This window comes from Microcaecilia unicolor, chromosome 1 (assembly GCF_901765095.1).
Source record: "Microcaecilia unicolor chromosome 1, aMicUni1.1, whole genome shotgun sequence".
In the NCBI taxonomy this organism is placed as follows: Eukaryota; Metazoa; Chordata; class Amphibia; order Gymnophiona; family Siphonopidae; genus Microcaecilia; species Microcaecilia unicolor.
Window position 1 is genome coordinate 567,542,794 of NC_044031.1, and position 20,994 is coordinate 567,563,787.

General features: G+C 41.4%; 1 protein-coding gene across 1 annotated transcript in view; it reads right to left on the minus strand.

Moving 5' to 3' along the window:
- Positions 1–20,994, minus strand: part of CSMD3 (CUB and Sushi multiple domains 3) — a 2,043,988-nt gene that overhangs the window by 1,766,068 nt on the left and 256,926 nt on the right. Inside the window, exon 3 of the mRNA XM_030189879.1 lies at positions 6,242–6,354. Coding sequence (XP_030045739.1) covers positions 6,242–6,354 — 113 coding nt within the window. The remainder of the gene's footprint in view (positions 1–6,241; positions 6,355–20,994) is intronic.

A 20,994-nucleotide genomic window follows, 5' to 3' on the forward strand; every position in this document is an offset into this window, starting at 1 on the left:
CTTTGTATCCAATTTTCAAAGACAAATTACCAGGGTTATTTTTCTATGAAAACTAGACAACATAAAGTTTGAACTCTAAAAGTATCTGCATATTTTAGATCTGCAATTTGTGTGGGTGGTCATGGAAGCATAATTTTGAGAATCCCATTTATGAGCATTGTTTCCTTCCCTCAACCTAAACCTGCCAATGGGAACATCTTATCTTAATCTAAATAAAAGTATGAACACTATGAAGCTGATGTATTCTCACAGACAATACAAAAGATGAGGAAGACAATTTTCAAGCATGTTAATTTAGGGGGTCTTTTACTAAGATGCACTAGCGTTTTTAGCTCTCACTCTTATCTCTCCCCACACTCCTCCCAGGGAACGCCGCTCATTGGGTAAATCTCTCTTATATGTACCCTTCTTCTCCACTGCCAACAATAGACTGTTCATTTTATCTTGCAGTATCATATGGCTGGAATAGACATCCTGAGCCAGTATGTCAAGCTCCATGTCTGGCTGTCTTCAAATCTATGCTAAACACCTACCTTTTTGAGGCTTCTTTTAGGGGTCCTTTTACTAAGGTGTGCTGAAAAATGGCACATGTATTGGACACACTCAGGTCCATTTTTCAGCGCGCCTGCCAAAAAGGCCTTTTTTTTGGCTGAAAATGGACATGCGGCAAAATAACCCCTATTCACTTGTTCAGTTTTATCATTCCCACCTTTAGCAATTTCCATATCCATTATTTGTTTATTTATTTATTTAATACATTTATACCCCACACTTTCCCACTAATTGTAGGCTCAATGTGGCTTACACATAACCGTAGAGTATGCTACAGTACAGAAAGTATAAATGAACAATGTAATAGTAGGCTATTATGCGTATAGGTATCATATAAAACAACAGAGATAACAAAAGATAGTACTGGGTAATACAAGATAATAAGGTCTGTTTGTTCTGTTTGTCTGTCCTGATTAGATTGCAAGCACTGTGAGCAGGGACTGTCTCTTCATGTTCAAAAGTACAGCGCTGCATACATCTAGTATTGCTATAGAAATGAAAAGTAGTAGAAGTAGTAGCACTGAAAATCAGCTGGCTCTAAATGCTAGTGTGCCTCAGTAAAAGACCGCCTTAGCCAGCTAAAACTGGTATTTATCCTGAAAATGACTTTGGAAAATGTTCCCTTCATATAGGCTATCTGAAACATCTCAGAGTATTAATAATTCTAGCAGTAAAACTGAGAAATTGGAATCATTCCCAAAACGCCCTGATTTACATGTGACATTCATTCCTGTCATGGTATATGCAAAACAAAGCCACTGGAGGCCTACCCTTGTTTCAGATTCCCCTGGAAGCCATTCAGTTCTTAAGATATTGCTTTTTGAAGCAGCTTATGTAGGTCTGAATTGATTGTTATGGTATCAATTTATCCCAAGTCATTTTGAACGCTGTAGGATATACAACGGCGGTTAACAACTGTCACAAAATTAAATATTAGTCTAAACATAGGTTAGTCTGAAACATAGTTGGCATAGTTCAAGAAAATATTCAGAGCATGTATTAAGAAATATCATTAACACTCCATTAGCACCTTCTACTCTGACCAAAAAAAAAAAGCCCATTCCTATAAATCCATATTCATCTTTTATTTACAGCTCCAAAATATTTATAGATTTATTGCCTCTAGGTCTGAACAGTGTTGCAATCACAGCTCCAATTTTTCTCTCTACAGTGATGAGTATTATTAATATTTTTATTGAGGCTGAAATTAAAAAGCTGAGCTCCTAAATTATGGGATCTAAGTTAGGTGCCAACAGGGACTAATTTGAAATGGACATTCATATCAGCCCATTTAAAACTAGGCCACTATTTTATGAAAGGCACAGTGAGCACTGAACGTTTTATAAAATATGTATAACATCACCAAATGTGTATCTGTATGTGGTACAATGCAGAAGAAGCAGGGCCATTTCATAAAAAATTGTCTTTGGGGGAAGGGCAATGGTGGAATGAATGTGTGATTAAGTGGGAGAACAAATCTCAGATATCATTCTCTCTTCTAAGCTCCAGCTGCAAAGCGTAAGTTCGGTGTTATGCATGACTGTAAACAGCTGCAAATGCTGAAGGTAAAAACACATTGACTTACTTGGATTTGGCTCTTGCCTTTTCCATTTGAAGCTCAAGGTGAATTACATGCAGGTACAATGGGTACTTCACTGTTCTGGAGGGCCCATAATCTAAGGATCCTCTTTACTAAGGTGCATTAGCGTTTTTAGGGGCCCTTTTACTAAGGTGCACTGAAAAATGGCCTACGGTACTCTAGACACATGTTTTGGGCGCGCACAGAATCATTTTTCAGTGCACCTTAGTAAAATAAAAAATACCTTTTTTTATTTTTTGCCGAAAATGGATGTGCGGCAAAATAAAAATTGCCACGCGTCCATTCTGGGTCTGAGACCTTACCGCCAGCCATTGACTTAGCGATAAGGTCTCACGCAGTAACCAAGCGTAATGGTCTACGCATGTAAAATGTCAATTACCGCCCGATTACTGCCCATGCGCCAGAAAATAAAAATATTTTATGTCACGTGTAGTGGGCGCGCGTTAAAAAATTAAATTACCACAAGGGCTATGCGGTAGCCGGTTGGTAACTCGGAATTGCCACACAATGGGCACACATAGGTGCTTACAGAGCTTAGTAAAAGGGATCCTTAATGCATCTACAATCAGTGTGTGCGCTATCCGTGTAGGGATATTTTAGGCGCATACATGGTTAATGCGCATTAAAAATGCTAACACGCATATAACGCAACTTAGTAAACAGGTCCCTAAGTTTGTTCTTGACTCAATAGAGGGTCAAGTGACTTGCCTAAGGTCACAAGGATCCACAGTAGGATTTGAAGCAGCCTTTTCTGGTTCTCAGCCCGCTGCTCTAACAATTAAGCATATACTCGCAACATGCACACTTTGAAGGACCACCCAGAACATGCCCAAATCGTACCCCTAGTCCCTTCACATAGAAATCTGTGTATTGTCGTATCTAGACAAAAAGTAGTGCCTTTTCTAAAATTGCCATACACAGTACACATAATGCTATTTTAGATGTTTAAATCTGCTCTTTATATGTGCAAATGCTACCTAATGTTTCTAAAACTACCTCTGACGTTAGATTGCTATCTTCAACTAAACCTAGAAGCCTAATGCTGGGTTTACTAAGCCGCTAGTGTGGCTGGCTGTGCGCTAATGCCGACACAGCTCATTCACTTTGAATGAGCCATTGGCAATGCTACACAGAAGCTGCTAGCGTGGCTTAATAAACAGACCCTTAAGCTTTCAACTGAAAATCTTATGAAATGTAGGTACATAAAATATAAGCTCCTACATTTATGCAGGCCTTCTATTCACTTGCTTACATTTTAAGATCTTATGTTAAGTGACTAGTGCTGAAATCATGGCTAAGCTCCTAACATTTTTCCCTTCATGTATATATGTATACATGCATTGTCCAGTTTGGACAGAGTAGGGGTAGATTTGTGATTTACATGTACTTTTTAAAAAATACTCAAAGTCCAAACAAAATTATCGCACAGTTGCAACTATGTTTAAAGCTGGTTGGACCATCATATAGCAAATATGGTAGCCCTCTATAATTTAAAATGGCAGTGAAATAGCTTCCAATCTTCATAGGTCCAGTTATTATCTTTTCCGTTTTTTTTTACTTTTTTATCATTCTAAAAAAAACAACCCAAACAACTCTTTACACAAACAAAAAAACCTACTTAACTTGGGCACAGCAGGCAACCACCCTCAATATAGACATAGACATCATCTTAGAACAACTGTAAATTACTGCATGAGAATTTGCACATTATCAACCAAATTCTATAAATTGCGCTCAAAATTGTGCGAGCAAAATTGGGTACACACCTAATTTTTGCAAATAATTTAATTAAATAATAAGTCAATTAGTGCCATTAACAATGCAGCTTTATAGAATACTTGCATTTAAATGTCTAAATGGCAGTAGTTAGGCATGTAGATCTGGACAATGTTATTTAAGGCAGTGCGGGGATTAGAATACATCCAAACCTTCCAGTAACTCACAAGCACACAACAAACTTGTTAATAGATATTAAAGTGTTGGGAAGGATCTTCAGACTTTATGCATCCTGGCTGCTAAACTCACAGTTTTTCAGGCAGTCAAGTGCAGCTCCTCATTGATCCTTTGGTGTATGCATTTTTTTTTTGTGCAAATTTTCTTTGAACCAGTTTTCTACTTTTAGTGCTCAATTCTTCAACAGCCTCATATTTCACTTCAAAACTCATTTCTTGTTTATCACAAACTAGTATCAGGAGTAATCAGCTGCTTGACTGGCAGCAAAGTGCAAAACATCAGGAACCTCAACCTGGATGCATAAAGTCTGAAGATCCTTCCCAACACTTTAATACCATTAACAGGTTTGATGTGTGCTTGGGAGTTACTGGAAGGTTTCGTAGTTAGGCATGAGCATAAATACTCACGCCTAAAGTTTGGTGCAAAAATGCAGACTTAAGTTAGTATTTAATAAAGCAGTTCCATGGGGGAACTGGCACTACAGAATTTGTGCTTAGCGCCCTTTATCCCGGCATCTAACTTTAGGCATCATTTACTGACTCTATCCCTATGAATATTCATAATTAAAGTGGATGCACTTACTGCCTCCTATATAGAAGGTATTACGTGTATGTGCATTAAGGGGTCCTTTTACCAAGCTGCAGTAAAAGGGGCCCTATGCTAGTAGCAGGGGCCATTTTTTGCCTCACGCTGAGGCCCTTTTTTACCGCAGTGGGTAAAAGAGCTAAAAAAAACCGAGAAATCGCCAAACAGTAAGATTTTAGTTACCATGTGGCTATGTAGGGGGAGGGGAGCACTTACTGCAACCCATTGAGGTGACGGTAGAGGCTCCCATGCTAACCAGGTAGCATGCTGCGCTGCCCAATTACCGTTGGGTTAGCACCTGCTGCTATTGTTTTTTAAATATTGACACTAGTGCTGGAAATGGTGCACGTTGCGGGTAGAACTACTAACACTGCCCGTGTTGGGTTGGTGGTAGCTCCAGCTTGGCACATGGTGGGCTTACCACCACTTTGCAAAAGGACCCTAACTGCAGCAGTGATGGCCATAACCTAAGTATAATGTGTCCTCCATGCCTATTCCTGCCCTGTAACAGGTTATGCAGTTTGTTTCTGAATTAGTGTAATGTCATATCACAGTGGTAACAGTTTCACATGTTTAGGATACCTTAATAAAAGGGCCCCTTTGACTTTTAATCCATTTTTTACCTATGGAAAAGGAAAGTTGATAAATCAGCCCTGATAAACCAGCAGCATCACTGTAATAGGGGTGGTGCTATCATGCTGCTATAACACCACCTAGTACAGTGAATCCAAGAAAGCTGTGATCCACCGTCCTGACCACATTATATTTCAGAATTCATGATGCTTGGGAGGAAATTCCATAAGCAGCACTCAAAATAAGGTGCTGGAAAAAAAATCGGCACTAAACAAGATTCTATAAAGGGTGAACGCCCTTTATAGAGTCGTGCTTAGCACTGATTCACATGCCTAGCTTTGAGTACCAGACTTATGCCTGCTGAAACCTGGTGCAAATAATGGTGCCCAAGTTAGGTGCACTGAGGCACTATTCTATAACTTCTTGGAACAACCCTGATATGCCCATGGCCGCACCACGTGCTAGCAAAACTAGGTGCCATGCCTTACAGAATAGTGCACAGCCAGATGCATGTGCAAATTTTGATGAATGCCAAATACCGTCAATAATTGGTTGTTAGAACCCAATTATTGATAGTTAAGGGTTTGTTACTCAATTCCTCAATTTGTATGTGCATTTTGGGTGTGGGTACACATATCTGGGCACCATATATAGCATCCAGGGATTGCTGTAAGTTATAGATAGATAGATAGATAGATAGATAGATAGATAGATAGATAGATAGATAGATAGATAGATAGATATAATGTATTTATTTATTTTTAGGAAGGGAGTGACTATAAAAGGAGAAAAATCATTTGATAAAAATATCTCAGTCTTATTAATTTCATATGTTCCAGTCATGTTATTCACATGCAGCTTGTATAGTTTCTTGTAGTTAACAGATACTTAACAGCAACCACCTGTTGTAAAGCATGCTATATATCAGAAACCAGGCAGTGTCTTACCTTTATTGAACTATTAATAGATACAACTTACCTTCATAGTGTACTTTAAACCCATGAGCACTAACTGCAAAGTCACTTGTCAATCGTAATGAAAACACAGGTCCAGTACTTGTTACAGGTGGAGGAAGATGAAATCCAGTTAACCTAAAATAGGAACAGAACATATTTAATTGTTTAGCAAATATAAGGGCCCACACACTAAAATGCATTAACACTGGCCATTCCCACGTGTTGACACAGTGTTTAATATGGGAATTAATGATTGACAGGGATGGTTTCTGTTAACATGGGCGTTTCTTAATTCTGAATTTCTTTAATTTTGTTTTGGAAGTTGTTTTTTTTAATTGTTTCATTGTATATGTATTTTTGGTTCTCCGCCTTACATAAGAACATAGCATAAGAGTAGCCATACTGGGTCAGACCAATGGTCCATCTAGCCCAGTATCCTGTTTTCCAAACAGTGGCAAAGCCAGGTCACAAGTACCTGGCAGAAATCCAAATCGTGGCAACACTCCATACTACAAATCCCAGGGCAAGCAGTTGCTTCCCATGTCTGTCTCAATGGCAGACTAAAATAACATGTGCTTCACTTAAGGCTCAAACTCATGACCTTCAGATTATGAGACTGATACGCTAACAAGGCACCTAGATAAATATGGATTACTACTACTACTACTACTACTTAACATTTCTAGAGCGCTACTAGGGTTACGCAGCGCTGTACAAATTAATAACTAAGGATGGTCCCTGCTCAGAAGAGCTTACAATCTAAAGGACAAAATGTCAAGTTGGGGTAGTCTAGATTTCCTGAGTAGAGGTGTTGTGATTAGGTGCCGAAAGCGACATTGAAGAGGTGGGCTTTGAGCAATGATTTGAAGATGGGTAGGGAGGGGGCCTGGCGTATGGGCTCAGGGAGTTTGTTCCAAGCATGGGGTGAGGCGAGGCAGAAAGGGCGGAGCCTAGAGTTGGCGGTGGTGGAGAAGGGTACTGAAAGGAGGGATTTGTCTTGAGAGCGGAGGTTACGGGTAGGGACGTAAGGGGAGATGAGGGTAGAGCGGTAAGGAGGGGCTGCAGATCGAGTGCATTTGTAGGTTAGTAGGAGAAGCTTGAACTGTATGCGGTATCTGATCGGAAGCCAGTGAAGTGACTTGAGGAGAGGGGTGATATGAGTATATCGGTCAAGGCAGAAGATAAGACGTGCGGCAGAGTTCTGGATGGACTGAAGGGGGGATAGGTGGCTAAGTGAGAGGCCGGTAAGGAGTAGGTTGCAGTAGTCAAGGCGAGAGGTAATGAGAGAGTGGATGAGAGTTCGGGTGGTGTGCTCAGAGAGGAAGGGGCGAATTTTGCTAATGTTGTAGAGGAAGAAGCGACAGGTCTTGGCTATCTGCTGGATATGCGCAGAGAAGGAGAGGGAGGAGTCGAAGATGACACCGAGGTTGCGGGCAGTTGAGACGGGGATGATGAGGGTGTTATCAACTTAGATAGAGAGTGAAGGGAGAGGAGAAGTGGGTTTGGGTGGGAAAACAATAAGTTCAGTCTTGGCCATGTTCAGTTTCAGGTGGCGGTTTGACATCCAGGCAGCAATGTCGGATAAGCAGGCCGATACTTTGGCCTGGGTTTCCGCAGTGATGTCTGGTGTGGAGAGATACAGCTGGGTGTCGTCAGCATAAAGATGATAGTGGAAACCATGAGATGAGATCAGGGAGCCTAAGGAAGAGGTGTAGATTGAAAAAAGGAGGGGCCCAAGGACAGATCCCTGAGGAACTCCAACAGAGAGCGGGATAGGGGAGGAGGACGAACCATGAGAGTGTACTCTGAAGGTACGATGGGAGAGATAAGAGGAGAACCAGGAGAGGACAGAGCCCTGGAACCCAAAGGAGGACAGTGTGTCAAGAAGTAGGTTGTGACTGACAGTGTCAAAAGCGGCGGATAGGTCGAGGAGGATGAGGATAGAGTAGTGACATTTGGATTTGGCGAGGAACAGGTCATTGCAGACTTTAGATAGTGCTGTTTCTGTCGAGTGTAGGGCAGGGGCGTAGCCAGAAAATAGATTTTGGGTGGGCCTAGGCAAGAACTGGGTGGGCACCAAGTGTTCTCCCCCTCCCCCCAACCAAAAAAATATCTCAGCTGGTGAGAAAACGCTTCTTTCCACCTTGGCAGTCTGCAGCAGGCATGCGCTGAAAACTGAGCATGTGCAGATGCCGGTAGCGTGGAGACTAGCATTTTTCTTACCATCAGGGGGAAGTCTTCAGCTGGTAGAGCTTGGGATCTCCACCAGCTACCACTAAATGTATGCTACTGTTGGGTGGGCCTGAGCCCTAAGTGAGTGGGCCCTGGCCCACCCAGGCCCACCTGTGGCTACGCCACTGGTGTAGGGAGCGAAAGCCGGATTGAAGCGGATCGAGGATGGCATGAGAGGAGAGAAAATCAATGCAACGGCTGTGAACGGCGCGTTCAAATATCTTGGAGAGGAAGGGTAGGAGGGAAATGGGGCGGTAGTTGGAGACACCTGCTGGTTTTAAGCCACCAACAGCCGTATATATTTGTATGATAACTTCTATAGAAAAATGTGCTAGTTATGATCTAGATAGATAGTTAGATAGATATAGATATATATATATATATATATATATATACATATATCTATATCTATATAGATATAGATATAGATACAGATATATATATTTAGATATATATAGATATATATACTGTAGATATATATATATTTAGATATATATAGATATATATATATATATAGATAGATAGATAGATAGATAGATAGATAGATAGATAGATAATCCCACCCAATTTGACTGACAACTTATTGCAATTAACAGTACAAAAAGTTATGTGAGATAGTATACGTGCAAGTAGTAATAAAAAAGGAATAAATAAGGAATGAGTATTACAATAAGTAATATGAAAACAAATACTAGAAGCAAAAAGGTAACAATTTATAATCATCCATGTATAATAATTAAAATGGAACTGAGAAATTTGAATAATTATACAATTAAGGGTTAAATTAATTATGATGATCTATGAGAAATTGCTTAAACAGAGATGCTTTGAGGTATTTCTGGAATATCATTAGGTTCTCATTTGATGAATTTCAGGAGGGAATTTTACCATTTGGCACAGAGGTAAGGGAATCCTGACATGTAGACTGACTTATAAATTAAATTTAATGTCCATAGCATGGGCTTCAGGCAGTGTATAGCTCTGAAAGCAGTCCACAGGAAACCCAGTCCATTAAATGCAGTCCTGAATATGCTGGGCATTATGCTTAAAACTTGAAATCAGGAATAAACAATGCTTTTAAAAAATGCTGAGTATGGCATACAACTCGTTTCTTTCAGTAGGTTAAAAAGTTCATGCCACAGTAACTGTAGACACCCATGCTTATAAGTCTCTGACAATGCATGCAGTTTATAGTTCAAGGAGAAGAAGTATACTACATGAAATAATATTGAATTAAACACACAAAAGGAATGTATAATGCCTGTCATATGGCAGTACAGGTACAATAAAATATCAATAGTGTATAAGTATTGCAAGCAAAGCTTTTAAAAATACTATGGAAGTGTAGGAAAAAACAGTTCACGGGAAAATAAACTAAAGTTTATTTGTACTAAAATGACAGTAAATATCATTGGAATATAGTACCTTAACTTAACATGAAGTATGGCAATGCAAACAAAATGAAAGTGAAACATAAAATAATAGTACTTGGCTGTGGAGTTAGTTCTTTCTATTATTTAAGGTGTGGTGAGCTTGGAGCTAAGTATAAGAGGGAACATATTTACCTCTGACACTTCACTCACTAAGGCTGGTATTACTAGATATCTATTCCTTTTAAAATGTATGCTAATTGTTGGATACCCTGATAACACCCCAAACAGGGGTGTAGTATATGTATTTAACCACAGACTGGAGGTTCCACTAAATCTAGATTAGATTAGGTCTAGATCTAGAGAAGATAATGACTAACGCATACCCCAGTATTACTTTCTGAGGGTCTTGGGCTTCAACTAACTGTACTGTCATAGTTCAGGCTGTGCTTGCACAGCTACCGGAGGTTTGTTGTGTTATCTTTGGTTATGCTTCACTGGGAACATAGTTTGTCAGCATTCCTACTTTGGCAGGTTTCCCAGAATAGACATCCTTGAACACAGAGTTTTATTTTCTCTGTCAGTGAACAGTCTAATAAACTGTATTAAGTAAAATCCTGTTTTTAAATATACAGCCGTTTTTATGTTCATAAGGATGGGTGTCTTATTCACTATCAAAGAACTGTAAATCATACTTTGCAAGTGTTAAAGCTGACCCCTAGAAAAGTAGTTACTTATAGTGACTAAATTGATAATACTACATTGAAGTGTGAATGATAGCAGCAAGAGTGTTTCATTTCTGTAAGCAGATTAAAAGAACATTGTTGTCTTTTTGTTCATTAATGGAACGGTTTTTCCTCATTTCACTGCTGTAATTGCCTTCTTTTGGCACAGTTAATTCAAAGAAGCAGTATACTTGTGTAATTTAAATTAACAAGCTAGCAGTTAGGATGGAAAAAGTTGAGGTACATGTCTATTATCTGTCCTTAGCAGCACTACCCCAGTACTTAAAGTGAGTAAAAGAATGTGGGGCCCTTATTATAGGGAGACATGTTCTATGATCAGAGATGGCATAGATTTGTACCCCTCAGAGATAAGAGAAAAAGCTGATGAGGCAGCCAAACTTTGTGGACAGTATCTATAGTTCGCTTATCCTGTTAAGTTTTATAATATGTGGTGCTCTAATACAAAAGCCAACATAGTGCTTGAGGAGGTAGGGACCTTAAGTACACCCAACCTATCTGCTTCAAATCTCAGGCTATTAAGAAATGTTCCTAGGATTATTGAGGTGGCAATCATGCAGCCCAATCCTAAGAACCTTGGTCAGGAGCATAATACTTACACATTGATATGGGCAGTATTGGCTAAATAAAATGCTTATGGGAATATAATTAAATACGTTATACATGACAAGTCAGAAGATGTACAAGAGCTGTCATTCTCAGAGGGTGTCAGTAGTCCCTCTCTTCCTGTAAATTAGAAAGGAGGCATCTCCCATTTAGCAACAAATCTTCAGATTCCCCCAGGAGAAATAACTGGGATACAAACATTTGAGCTAGTCCAGAGTCAGTAAGCAGTCTTAGAGCCAGATCCCTTGATAATGACACTGGAGTCTCTCCCTGAGTCAGACATCTGTTTTAACTACTACTACTACTACTATTTTAGGAAATAGAGCAATATTTAAATTTAGCTTCTCTCTTTACGGAGAATACCACTATCAGCGACATAATCGAAAGAGAAGGACGCCCATCTTCTGACACAAATCGGAAGATGGGTGTCCTTCTCTCAGGGTCGCTCAAATCGGCATAATCGAAAGCCAATTTTGGTTGTCCTCAACTGCTTTCCATTGTGGGGATGACCAAAGTTCACGGGGGCGTGTTGGCAGTGTGCCGAAGGCAGGACAAGGGCATGGTTAAGAGATGGCCGTCCTCAGCCGATAATGAAAAAAAGAAGGGCATCCCTGATGAACATTTGGCTGACTTTACTTGGTCCAATGTTTTTCACGACCAAGCCTCGAAAAGGTGCCTGAAGTGACCAGATGACCACCGGAGGGAATGGGGGATGACTTCCCCTTACTCCCCCAGTGGTCACCAACCCCCTCCCACCCCAAAAAAACAAATTAAAAAACATTTTTTCCAGCCTCTATACCAGCCTCAAATTTAATACCCAGCTCCATCACAGCAGTATGCAGGTCCCTGGAGCAGTTTTTAGTGGGTGCAGTGCACTTCAAGCAGGCGGACCAAGGCCCATCCCCCCTACCTGTTACACTTGTGGTGGTAAATGTGAGCCCTCCAAAACCCACTGTACCCACATGTAGATGCCCCCTTCACTCCTTAGGGCTATGTAGTGGTGTACAGTTGTGGGGAGTGGGTTTTGGGGGGGGGGGCGTTGGGAGGCTCAGCACACAATGTAAAGGAGCTATGTACCTGGAAGCTTTTTCTGAAGTCCACTGCAGTGCCCCCTAGGGTGCCCGGTTGGTGTCCTAGCATGTGAGGGGGACCAGTGCACTACGAATGCTAGCTCCTCCCATGACCAAAGGGCTTGCATTTGGTTGTTTTTAAGATGGGCGTCCTCGGTTTCCATTATCGGCGAAAACCGAGGTCATCCATCTCTAAGGATGACCATCTCAACATTTAGGTTGACCATCTCTTAAGTCGACCTAAATGTTGAGATTTGGGCGTCCCCACTGTTATTATTGAAACAAAAGATGGACGCCCATCTTGTTTCGATAATATGGGATGCCCCGCCCCTTTGCAGGGGACATCCTCAGAGATGGGCGCCCTTAGAGATGGGTGTCCCTGTTCGAAAATGCCCCACTATGTGTGGTCACACACGAGATGCAGAGCTGGAGGAGTGTTGTGAATCAGAGCAGTATATTGTGTTAGCTTCTGTTCCCCAGCTAGGAAACAGTGAGCCCTGTTTTTATGTGTTCTCTTTTAGTGGGCACAGAGAAAAGTTCCAGTATAATAACAGAATCACTCCAACACCCTGCTTGTGATAACAGCAGTGTTGATTTATTTCCTGTGCAGACTGACAACCTTCCTAGACAGAAAAGCTCTAGTATAATGTTAAAACAAATTCTGTTATTATCTAACACTGATAGGGATAAATACAGTGCTGAGAATGAAAGCCCAATGCTCAACTCCCCTTCTTTCAATGTCATTAGTGAGCAAGAGAGTGATGCTGCTTCTTTGCTTTTATCAGACTGTGATTTAATTGTGCCAGTCTCTCCCTCAATTAAATACAGTGAGGGAATGTCAGCCACTGTTCTCCCTTTAGAAGGGGATGCTATTGTTATTCTAGCTGAGCCCAGACAAATTATAACACTGCAGGAGTTAGAGGGAGGAAGGGCTATGCAGCCACTTCATCTGCCCAATGAGTTGGGGAAGGATATTCAGTACAGTAGCGATTCAGGCTGTGGCACAGACACTGAAATAGATTCTGAGGTAGAAAATGTTGTTATTAAGCCACATACCTTGGTAAATACTAACAATTCTCCCTCTGGGTTGAACATTCTATTTCAGAGAGAAATTCTTGTGGTGTCCCTTCAGGTAATGATGAGAACAAGCCTATTGTAAGTAGGCATGGATCACTAAAGCAAAAACCATTGCATAATCCTGTATCCCTGCTTCCAAGGTAAAAGAATTAGAAATTCAGAGTAAATCCACTGGTCTAACAAATCAGTTTAAATGTTCCTCAGATGGTCAGGTCAGAAGAGGCAGCCAGATAAAGGTTAGGAAAAGAAACATACACAGCATAGGTCCTGCTGAAATGTTGCAAACATGCAAAGGTCCAGGTCTTGGCTTTAGTTTAGCCAGGAAAATGGACAGATCAACCAGACAGGGGGGTTAGAAGATCTGCACCAAGTACTACAACTTGGACTCAAGCAGGCATGAGAAATTTAAAAGTTTTGTTTCTCTTGCTTCTATTTGCCATTCGTGTGTCTGAGGTAGTAAAACACAAGCTAGTGAGACCAGGCCCAAAATTGGGTGTGTTATTGCAAGACACCTTGGCATTTCTGATTACCCAGTCCAGGATTGTTACACAAAACATTTACATGTCTTTAGGCCCCCAACATACTATTCTGAAACATTTTAAATGTCATTTTAATGGCAAACTTTCCTCTAATACTCAGCAATAGATGAGGGATTGTTAAAGTCATATCACTGCCAATGTTCAGAATATTCTCAGTCTACTAGAACATGTCATGATTATACAAACACAGAGAACAAGCACCACATCAAATGCACTTGATATATCAAATTGCATAAGGATGATTTTACTGCATAGACTAATTTCTTTCCTGAAATTAGCAATTAATGTGGTTAAGACTGTTTCCATGCTGAAATTAGGTCTGATGCCAGATTGTGTATGGTAAAGAAGGGAAAAGGAGGACAGATAATCCTTAAATTGGTGAACGATTATGTAAAGATATAGAGGCCACTGGCCTGTAATTTGTTATAATGTTTATTTTTGCCAGGGGAGTTTTAGGGATAGGGGATAACATTATGGACCCTTTTTCTGCGGGGAAATGACCTAAGGATAGCAAAAGAGAGATATGTGATCTTAGGGATTCTATAAACAGATCAGGCATAGTTTTTACTAGAAAACTAGGGCAGGAAACCAGTACACAGTTAGAAGATGGATATTTCAATAGAAAATATTTCACCATAGAGAATGAAGGGGGAAAGAATGATGACTAATATCTATCAGTTTTGATACCAGTGAAGTTATGTGTCAGTTCAGTCATGAATATCATAGGGTCTCCTTTAAACATTATGTCATCTCAAGTTTTTATTATTTTCTGCTCAAAATGTATAACTAATTGGGTAGTACATGGAAAAGATTCATTGGAGGTAGTAATAGCCTGGGTAATTAAGAGGGTGTTGACTATATTGAAAATACATTTGGTATTGAAAGGGTCAGTTAGATTTCTATAGTAGTTTATTTTAGTCTTTTTATTTGTATATTTATAGTCTTCGAGATTATTTCCAACGTAATTTATTTTCTTCAGTTTTGGATTTTTGCCATTTTATTTCAAGCTGCCTACATTTTCATTTAATGCATAAAGGATGAACCAGATGGATTGGCTCTTTTTTAAATTTAGATTTAATTTTTACTGATTCTAGCATTTATTTACTTAATACATCCCAATCTTTTATGAATGTTAATGATTAGACATAGACATGAGTTCAGTATCTTGTATGTTCAACCAGAATTCATCAATTTCAATCCTTTCCCTAGACGTAAAAAGGGGAGAGTGGATTTAGGGGTGAGTGTCTTTCAATGATTCTAGCCAATTTAAGGTGAATACTAGTTTGTAATGATCTGATCATAGAGTTGGTTCCAATGAAGTATCAGATATGGATAAGGCCAATGAGTTGTTAAATCTATAAGCAAAAAGATCAAGAAGGTGACCCTTTGAATGAGAGACAGGTGTGTGGGGGTATAAAAAATTACAGCAGGAAAAGAAATTCAAAAAGTTGGAGTTTGCTAGGTTATCTAAGTGCAGGTTAATATCTCTTAATAGAAGGATATTAGGATGGTGACACAGATATTTGAAATAAAATCAAAGAGGTCATTCTCTGCCAGATGTCAATTTCCAGGTGGACAATAAAATAGGGAAATACAAAGTTGTTCTGATAAAGTAGTGTCAGTAACATAGGGACCTTGTCATTAACTATACACCAATTGCCCAGTTCTTTTTTTCTTTCTAAAGTTGCCAAACAAATCATAGCTGACTATCTAACAGTTTCTCAAGTCATATAAAGTTTTGCATTCCAATCACATGGGCTTTCAATCCCACCATTGAACAGAGACAACTTTACTGGGCATGTTTCTAGATATTCAAGCAGCATTGGCCAACAATAAAATTACCATTTTAATATCATTGGATTTGAAAGCTGCTTTTGATATGGTAGTTCACAAATTACTACCATCTCATCTGGCAGAAATAGGGGTAGCTAGCCAGATGTTACAATGGTTTCAATTTTATCTTTAAAATAGGACATACAGTGGTGGAAATAAGTATTTGATCCCTTGCTGATTTTGTAAGTTTGCCCACTGACAAAGACATGAACAGCCCATAATTGAAGGGTAGGTTATTGGTAACAGTGAGAGATAGCACATCACAAATTAAATCCGGAAAATCACATTGTGGAAAGTATATGAATTTATTTGCATTCTGCAGAGGGAAATAAGTATTTAATCCCTCTGGCAAACAAGACCTAATACTTGGTGGCAAAACCCTTTTTGGCAAGCACAGCTGTCAGACGTCTTCTGTAGTTGATGATGAGGTTTGCACACATGTCAGGAGGAATTTTGGTCCACTCCTCTTTGCAGATCATCTCTAAATCATTAAGAGTTCTGGGCTGTCGCTTGGCAACTCGCAGCTTCAGCTCCCTCCATAAGTTTTCAATGGGATTAAGGTCTGGTGACTGGCTAGGCCACTCCATGACCCTAATGTGCTTCTTCCTGAGCCACTCCTTTGTTGCCTTGGCTGTATGTTTTGGGTCATTGTCGTGCTGGAAGACCCAGCCACGACCCATTTTTAAGGCCCTGGCGGAGGGAAGGAGGTTGTCACTCAGAATTGTACGGTACATGGCCCCATCCATTCTCCCATTGATGCGGTGAAGTAGTCCTGTGCCCTTAGCAGAGAAACACCCCCAAAACATAACATTTCCACCTCCATGCTTGACAGTGGGGACGGTGTTCTTTGGGTCATAGGCAGCATTTCTCTTCCTCCAAACACGGCGAGTTGAGTTCATGCCAAAGAGCTCAATTTTTGTCTCATCTGACCACAGCACCTTCTCCCAATCACTCTCGGCATCATCCAGGTGTTCACTGGCAAACTTCAGACGGGCCGTCACATGTGCCTTCCGGAGCAGGGGGACCTTGCGGGCACTGCAGGATTGCAATCCGTTATGTCGTAATGTGTTACCAGTGGTTTTCGTGGTGACAGTGGTCCCAGCTGCCTTGAGATCATTGACAAGTTCCCCCCTTGTAGTTGTAGGCTGATTTCTAACCTTCCTCATGATCAAGGATACCCCACGAGGTGAGATTTTGCGTGGAGCCCCAGATCTTTGTCGATTGACAGTCATTTTGTACTTCTTCCATTTTCTTACTATGGCACCAACAGTTGTCTCCTTCTCGCCCAGCGTCTTACTGATGGTTTTGTAGCCCATTCCAGCCTTGTGCAGGTGTATGATCTTGTCCCTGACATCCTTAGACAGCTCCTTGCTCTTGGCCATTTTGTAGAGGTTAGAGTCTGACTGATTCACTGAGTCTGTGGACAGGTGTCTTTCATACAGGTGACCATTGCCGACAGCTGTCTGTCATGCAGGTAACGAGTTGATTTGGAGCATCTACCTGGTCTGTAGGGGCCAGATCTCTTACTGGTTGGTGGGGGATCAAATACTTATTTCCCTCTGCAGAATGCAAATAAATTCATATACTTTCCACAATGTGATTTTCCGGATTTAATTTGTGATGTGCTATCTCTCACTGTTACCAATAACCTACCCTTCAATTATGGGCTGCTCATGTCTTTGTCAGTGGGCAAACTTACAAAATCAGCAAGGGATCAAATACTTATTTCCACCACTGTACCGTACGTATTCTCTGGCAAAATGAACATTCTGATTCCTTTCTACTCCACTGTGGGGTACCTCAGGGATCTCTTCTTGCACCAGTATTGTTTAATATCTGTATGTCCCCATTAGCCTCTCAAATACAGTCATTGTGTCTAATGCTCTGATCTCTTCGACACAACAAAACTAAAGTACGGAATGGACATAACACAACTCTTCCACTGTACACTTCCCTAATATGGATATGCCAAATGAACTTTATCTTACCACAACATCACTTTGTATTTGTTCACACCAGAGTCAGCAAACGCCTCTCCGGTACTATGCAAGCCACATTGAGCCTACAAATAGGTGGGAAAATGTGGGATACTAATATAATAAATAAATAAATGCCATACATGTATGCTGATGATGTTCAAATTCTTGCCCCTGTAGATACTTTGTACAATAATTCTCTTGCAGAGATTGAAGGTAAATTGTGGAGGCTTGGCACAGAACTAATGGATTGATGCTTAATGTGCAAAAACATTAATTTTCAAATATTCTGTCTCAGTGATTACCTTTCTGGCTTATTTTCAAAAGTGATCGCCGGCCATCTTCCGACATAAATCAGGAGATGGCCAGCGATCTCGGAAAAGTAGTGAAATCGGTATAATCGAAAGCTGCTTTTTTGACAGCATCGCCACTTTCCCGTCGCCTCGCCGGCGAAAGTTCAAAGGGGCGTGCTGCCGGTGAAGCGAAGGCGGGGCATGGGCGGGCATAGGCGTGGCTACCAGATGGCCGGCTGTTGCTGATAATGGAAAAAAAAGCGGCGTTAAGTAGTATTTCGCTGGGTTTACTTGGTCCTTTTATTTTCATGACCAAACCTCAAAAAGGTGCCCCAACTGACCAGATGATAACTGGAGGGAATGGAGGATGACCTCCCCGTACTCCCCCAGTGGTCACCAACCCCCTCCCACACGAAAAAAAAAAATAAAGCACTTTTTTGCCAGCCTTTATGCCAGCCTCAAATGCCATACCCAGGTCCCTGACAGCAGTATGCAAGTCCCTGGAGCAGTTTTTAATGGGTGCAGTGCACTTCAGGCAGGCAAACCCAGGTCCACCCCCCTACCTGTTACACTTGTGGTGCTAAGTGATGAGCCCTCCAAAACCCCCAAAACCCACTGTACCCACATGTAAGTGCCCCCCTTCAGCCATAAGGGTTATGGTAATGGAGTAGAGGTGTGGGGAGTGGGTTTGGGGAGGATTTGGGAGGCTCAGCACCCAAGGTAAGGGAGCTATTCACCTGGGAGCGTTTTTGTATTTTTTTTAAACATTTTTAGAAGTGTCCCCTAGGGTGCCTGGCATGTCAGGGAGACCAGTGCACTAAAAATGCTGGCTCCTCCCACGACCAAATGCCTTGGATTTCACCGGGTTTGAGATGGCCAGCATTTTTTTCCATTATTACTGAAAAACAAAACCGTCGATCTGAAACCCAGCAAACCCTGGCATTTGGCCGGGCTAAACCGTATTATCGAAAAAAAAAGATGGCTGGCCATTTTTTTCGATAATACGGTTCCGGCCAGCTATTGCGCCATGGCCAAAATAGATGGTCGGTGATCTATTTCGCCGGCGATGTTCGATTATGCCCCTCCACATTAACTACTCTCAGCTTTGGAGTCATAACCCTTCAGGCCAGTGATACAATTAAGGTCTTGGGTGTACTGCTGTTATTCATGTGCTGCCTGTTGTTAGAGCATGTGTTTTTTAAAATTACAACAAATCTAGTCTATTTGACATCTATTTGACCAAAAAGCATTGCATGTTATTAGTCACGCTCTTGTTATTACATGTCTGGACTACTCTAATGCACTCTTTAGGGGCATCTGTCAGAAGCAGATTAAACAATTGCAACTGATACAGAATATTGCTATGAAATTGCTTTTTAATTCCAGGAAGTGTGACCATGTGACCCCACTGTTACGGGTCAAACATTGGCTCTAAAGGAGTACTGGATATCTTACAAAATTTTGTTGGTGGTGTTTAAGATCATACATGTGGGCTCGCCTTAACTTGTCATCATATCTGTTGTCTATGTTCCAACATGGTCCCTGAGCTGTAGTCAACATTTACTGACTGTCCCCTGTTAGGAATATTCCATCGCATATATTCTGGAAACTGATGTTTAATCTAGAGGGCCTATTCCTTGGAATGCCCTCTCTATGTCACTGTGTATGGAGACTTCCCTTCCCTCATTTAAAGTGCTTCTAAAAACGCATCTGTTTCAATCAATCTTTGAGGCATGAAGCAGTTTGATACGACAGGTGGACCCCTGCTGATATCGGGGTCCTGTAAGACGTGGAGGGGCATAATCGAACGGGGATGACCATCTCTAAGGGCGTCCATCTCTAAGGACGTTCCGGCGAAGAGGCGGGGAAACCTGTATTATCGAAACAAGATGGGCGTCCATCTTTCGTTTCGATAATACGGTCGGGGACACCCAAATCTCAACATTTAGGTCGATCTTAGAGATGGTCATCCTTAGGTCGTCCTTAGAGATGGTTTTCCCCGGTTTTCGGCCATAATGGAAACCAAGGACGCCCATCACAAAAACGACCAAATTCAAGCCCTTTGGTCATGAGAGGAGCCAACATTCGTAGCGCACTGGTCCTCCTGACATGCCAGAACACCAACCGGGCACCCTAGAGGGCACTGCAGTGGACTTCACAAATTGCTCCCATAGCTCCCTTACCTTGGGTGCTGTGTCTCCCAACCCCCCCGCCCTAAAACCCACTCCCCACAACTGTACACCACTACCATAGCCCTTAGGGATGACGGGGGCACCTACATGTGGGTACAGTGGGTTTCGGGTGGGTTTTGGAGGGCTCACATTTACCACCACAAGTGTAACAGGTGAGGGGGGGATGGGCTTGGGTCCACCTGCCTGAAGTGCACTGCACCCACTAAAACTGCTCCAGGGATCTGCATACTGCTGTCAGGGAGCTGGGTATGACATTTGAGGCTGGCATAGAAGCTGGAAAAATGTTTAAAACATTTTGGGGGTGGGAGGGGGTTGCAGACCACTGGGGGAGTAAGGGGAGGTCATCCCCCATTCCCTTTGGTAGTCATCTGGTCAGTCCGGGCACCTTTTTGAGGCTTGGTCGTGCAAAAAAAGGGACCAAGTAAATTCGACCAAATGCTCGTGAGGGACGTCCTTCTTTTTTCCATTATCGGCTGAGGACCCCCATCTCTTAACCATGCCCCCATCCCGCCTTCGGTACACTGCCGATACGCCCCTGTGAACTTTGGTCATCCCCACGACGGAAAGCAGTTGAGGACACAAAAAAACGGCTTTCAATTATGCCGATTTGGGCAACCTCGGGAGAAGGACGCCCATCTCCCGATTTGTGTCGGAAGATGGGCATCCTTCCCTTTTGAAAATAAGCTAGACAGTAGATTTGGGAAATCTTGTCTCTTTCTCAGTATATTCCTCTTTAAGAATTGCAATGTACACCGCCTTGATGACCTTGCTTTAGGCAGTTAATCAAATAAGTGTAACCTTAGAACACACATTACTCCACTTTATAAAATAGCACCAAATATCC